Raw genomic sequence first — 4838 nt, 5'->3', positions numbered from 1 at the left:
CGAACACGGTGTTGAATTGATCTTAAACTTTCGACAATGCTGTCATCGATGCTAACATCTTGAAGAGCAATTATCATCCCAAGCATTTCAGAAACATCATCTAAACGACTCAAAACAGTATCTACAGGTAAATGTATCTACCCTCTCTATCTGATCTGCTAAAATGAGCAGAATTGACTGAAGTTCACACCAGTCCGCCATCCTCCCTGACCTTTGACCTAGCACGTTTTTGCTACCTGTGGCAGCCGTCCGCGGAGCAGGTATCCAGGAAAACTAGTCGATAGTAAACGATCAGCCAATAGGCGCAAAAGTCAAGCCCACTTGTTGTGTGCCCACCTTATTACTAAATTAGGCAGAGCACTCTGAATTGAATCAGGACATAAAGCACGGTCTTTATGTTGCTTTATTGAACACTGTCCATCTTACAACTAGCCACTTAACGGGGCTTCCTTCGGACAACCACATCCGGTTCAAAGGTCATCACATTAAGACATAGCCATATCAATACATGACACCCCCCTTTTCCTTAGATTCAAACTTTAGTTGTAATAACTTTGATGTCTTTTTTTCCCCCAACATTGAACATTCTTCTTGTCTTACTTTCTAACAATTATATAATCTAAATGTCTCACCACACATGTACCTTTCTTTTTTCAATATATACATGTCGAAATACACATATGAACTTGAAACTTGCCAAATGTAAGTTACCTCTTCACCTTAACATATTATAGTTCATTTCACCACAAAATCACGAAACCTCTCGGGTATCTTTTTAGCCCTCTGTGATCTACTTGGTCTCTCTGGCCCCTGGGAGCCCTCTTGTGGTGTTGGAGTGAAGGTGTCAGTCTTTGTGGGTGTTTCACCTTCCTCCCTTTCAGGTATTGTGTCATAGTGTCCTTCTCTGGTCTCATTTGTCTCGTATTTCTTCACATGTGTGGTATTCCGGTGATAGCGAGCTCCTGTTGGTGATTCAATAATGACTTGGTTTCCAGTTCTGCTTACAACTTTGTGTGGTGTTGCGTTGAATGGTGTTGTAAACTTGTCCACTTTGTCTTGTTGAACCAGCACTGTGTCTTCCTATTTTTATTTATTTTTTATTTTTATTTTATTTTATTTATTTTTATTTTATTTTTCTGAAATTACACACGTTACTAACGTGTGTAATTTCAGAAAAATAGCTCTACCATTGACCAATCTCACCTGTCCTAAGGTTATTTTTCTCACCTCCTATCACTTCCTGTTCCAACACATGGTTGTGTTTTTGTGTAGCTTATCTGGATAGCCGAAATAACTAAAAACTTATAGATAACTTCTTATTTCATAGTTTAATCTTCACTTGCTTCATCCGAAGCACACTCTCTTGTATTCACTCCCTGTATTTTTAGGAATTCGCTACCTTAGCTTAGCTAAGCCAAATAACACAGACCAATTAGTTAAACTACATGAATGTCTCAAAGCCATAAAGACCTGGATGACCTCTAATTTCTGCTTTTAAATTCAGATAAAACTGAGGTTATTGTACTCGGCCCTTAAAATCTTAGAAATATGGCATCTAACCAGATTCTTACTCTGGATGGCGTTACCTTGGCCTCCAGTAACACTGTGAGGAACCTTGGAGTGAATTTTGACGAGGACATGTCCTTCAATGCAGATATTAAACAACTATGTAAGACTGCTTTCCTCGATTTGAGCAACATCTCTAAAATTAGAAATATCCTGTCTCAGAGTGAAGCTGCAGTTATTACTTCCAGGTTGGACTACTGTAATTCATTATTATCAGGATGTCCTAAAAACTCCCTGAAAAGCCTTGTAGTACCATATCACCCTATTAGAGCACTTCACTCTCACACTGCAGGCTTACTTGTTGTTCCTAGAGTATTTAGAAGTAGAATACGAGGGACAGCCTTCAATTTTCAGGCCCCTCTTCTGTGGAACCAGCTTCCTGTTTGGACAGACACTATCTCTACTTTTAAGATTAGGCTTAAAACTTTCCAAAATATATAATTAGGGCTGGACCAGGTGACCCTGAATCCTTCCTTAGTTATGCTGCAATGCGGTGGGCTGCTGGGGGATTCCCATGGTGCACTGAGTATTTCTTCTTCAGTCACCTTTCTCACTCACTATGTGTTAATAGACCTCTCTGCACTGAATCATACTTGTTATTAATCTGTCTCTCTTCCACAGCATGTCTTTATCCTGTCTTCCTTCTCTCACCCCAACCGGTCCCAGCAGATGGCCCCGCCCCTCCCTGAGCCTGGTTCTGCTGGAGGTTTCTTCCTGTTAAAAGGGAGTTTTTCCTTCCCACTGTCGCCAAAGTGTTTGCTCAACAGAAAGGCAGTTGTTAGAGGGTGAATGGCAGGAACACTGTGTCTGCTGCCTCTTCTCTTGCCTCTGTGTATCAGTGAGTATTCAACAACAGTTTCTATATTTAACTGCAGGTTCTTACTGCATAATTCTGTCTGTATAATATGAAAATGATTCAATGCATCGAGTTATGCCAAACCTCACAGAAACTGTGCACGGTGGGTATTCTGAATTGCTGCTCGGCACATATATGCAGACCACAGTCAGAGCCTTACCCTCTGCAGCTTGAAGTCACACAGAGGTAACCCACTCGCTCTCTGTCAGCACGCAGTCGCAGACTCGTGAGCGAGGTTTTTTTTTTCTTTTGTTTTGCTCTTCTACTCTTAAGAGCTCCATTAGCCACACAGAGGGCACAATATGTTCTGCATTGCTTCTCAAAGTTAGCATTGGTTAGTGATCATGAGCTGTTTTAGGTTTATAAATCATTGGTTTACACCACATTCCTCTGAATTAATGTCACAAATTGACAAACTGACAGTGAGATACAGTGAAGTGTGTAGAACATGTAATTCAAATCAGAGCACGAGCAGAACAAGAACATGAAGCTGAGATCAAACTTCATTTGCTTCCATCTATAAGGTGCAGGTCACTGAGGTCTTCTGACAGAAACCTGCTGGTGGTTCCTCGTTCTAGGCTGAAAACCAAAAGAGACTAAGTGTGTCTTCAAGGCTGTTGGCTGATAATCTATGGAATGCACTAATATTACATTTGATCTCTGCGGTCTGAACATTTGAAAGAGCAGCTCTACTTATTTGTACAGGCTTAATTTTAGGTAGTGGATATTATTATTGTCTTTTAATGTTTGTATTTATTTTTATTGATTATTATTGTGAAGCACTTTCTCTATAGAAATATTTTACCTTCATTTCCCTTCTGTAACTTTATGAAAGCCAAAAGCAAAAAGAGACGATAAGTAACTTTGCATAAATGTGTGGAGCTTTGCAGCTTTGCAGTTCATAAAGCTTCATAATGACACTATGTGACTATGCAGTGTCCAATATTCAAACTGAAATGCAGTCATTAGAGAGTGAATGGCAGCAACACTATGTGTGGTGCCTCTTCTCTTTTCTCTGTATCAGCGAGTGCTCAGCTACAGTATCTATATTTAATGGCTCTGGTCCTCACTGTGTGTTTCTGCCTTACTTCTGAGAGCAGATATTTTACAGGTACAAAGAAAAACTGGCAGTGACCTGGTGGGCAGGGGATTCCTCTTTCAGGTGTGACGGCTAACACAGAGGTCGCTCTGCAAAAGAGAGTCATTGGAGGTGATGAATGTGAGCGACAGTATCATGTACAGCTCAGAGCAGTTTATCCACATGGACCTTCCAGCTTGTGTGGAGGCTCTTTGATCAGCGACCGCTGGATTCTGCAGCTCACCGTCTGAAGCCAGGAGGGTGAGGAGACCAGAGCAGCAACTAAAACTTGTTAACCCAAGGAATGTCTAGTAGCCATGTTTTTGCTATTCAGTAAAAAGTAAAATACATTCAGACAAGATGAGAAATAAAATATGGTGACCATCAGTAATCATGTTTTATGTTTGCTGTGCACATGCAGGACCATGTTTGCAAATCTAAGTGTGCATCAAGGGGGTCCGGAACAAGAAGTGCAGATAACAGCAGAAGCTGAGATCTATACAGACAAAGACACCAGCACAGGCAGAGTTCATGACATCATGCTGCTGCAGCTACTAGCAGCTCTGATGTCCATCCTATAAAACTACCTGACTGTGAGTTGTGGATGTTTCTGCTTCAGGTTCATGTGTTCTGACAGATACTGATACGTCGTGCTAACTTCAGTTTTAGATTCAAATGATACTTTGATGTTCCTGTGGCTCAAAGTTTCTTGCTTTGAAGTTTTTTTTCTTAAAGTTTCTTCTTGACCTGAGCTCTGTGCTGTGAAGTGAGTTCAGCATATGTAGAATATATTTCCTTTATCTTATCCCAACAGTGGGAATCAGGATAAGTACTCACAGGAAGCTGCTTATCAATTCAAAGCCCTGGTTATCAAGTTAACCAGGGCTTTCAATCCTAATGGATGTGGATAAACTATACTGGCAATGCAGGTTTTAAAAAGGAAGATAAAACTGTAATATTAGAAAAATATGAAGGGTTTAAATGCATAATACAGACTGAAAGTAACAGCTGCTGCAGAAAAACCAGTGTTGTGTGTGTGTGTGTGTGTGTGTGTGTGTGTGTGTGTGTGTGTGTGTGTGTGTGTGTGTGTGTGTGTGTGTGTGTGTGTGTGTGTGTGTGTGTGTGAGTGGAAAATTGCTTAGTAGTAAAAGCACTATATGAATGTGCAAGAACTTCAGATGCTTTGTTCAATAAGACTATCAGGAGAGACTATGCGCTTACCTGCTGCTCCTTGGCAGGTAGCTCTATGCCCTCCTGGGTTTTAATTGCACCTTAGAACACATATGCATCAACACTACAATGAGCGGGTGGAGGGAGGTTTGGAGTCTTCTCCCACCC

The 4838-nt window shown here is 40.9% G+C and overlaps 1 protein-coding gene across 1 annotated transcript; it reads left to right on the top strand.

Annotated features, from left to right (window-relative positions):
• Positions 1-3556: 3556 nt before the first annotated feature.
• LOC146707153 (snake venom serine protease BITS01A-like) lies at positions 3557-4341 on the top strand (the record flags this gene model as incomplete). Its single annotated transcript, XM_085460734.1, is given in 4 exon segments — positions 3557-3745; positions 3803-3840; positions 3922-4052; positions 4055-4341. Coding segments are annotated over 4 exon segments (438 nt in total), but the record flags the coding sequence as incomplete, so codon positions are not given.
• Positions 4342-4838: the final 497 nt, after the last annotated feature.

This window comes from Copadichromis virginalis, linkage group LG6, assembly GCF_057382275.1.
Source record: "Copadichromis virginalis isolate Kocher_CV1m ecotype Utaka linkage group LG6, C_Virginalis_male_GT1.1, whole genome shotgun sequence".
Classification (NCBI taxonomy): domain Eukaryota; kingdom Metazoa; phylum Chordata; class Actinopteri; order Cichliformes; family Cichlidae; genus Copadichromis; species Copadichromis virginalis.
Note: the sequence above shows the minus strand (reverse complement) of the source record. Positions and strands in the feature narration are given on the sequence as shown.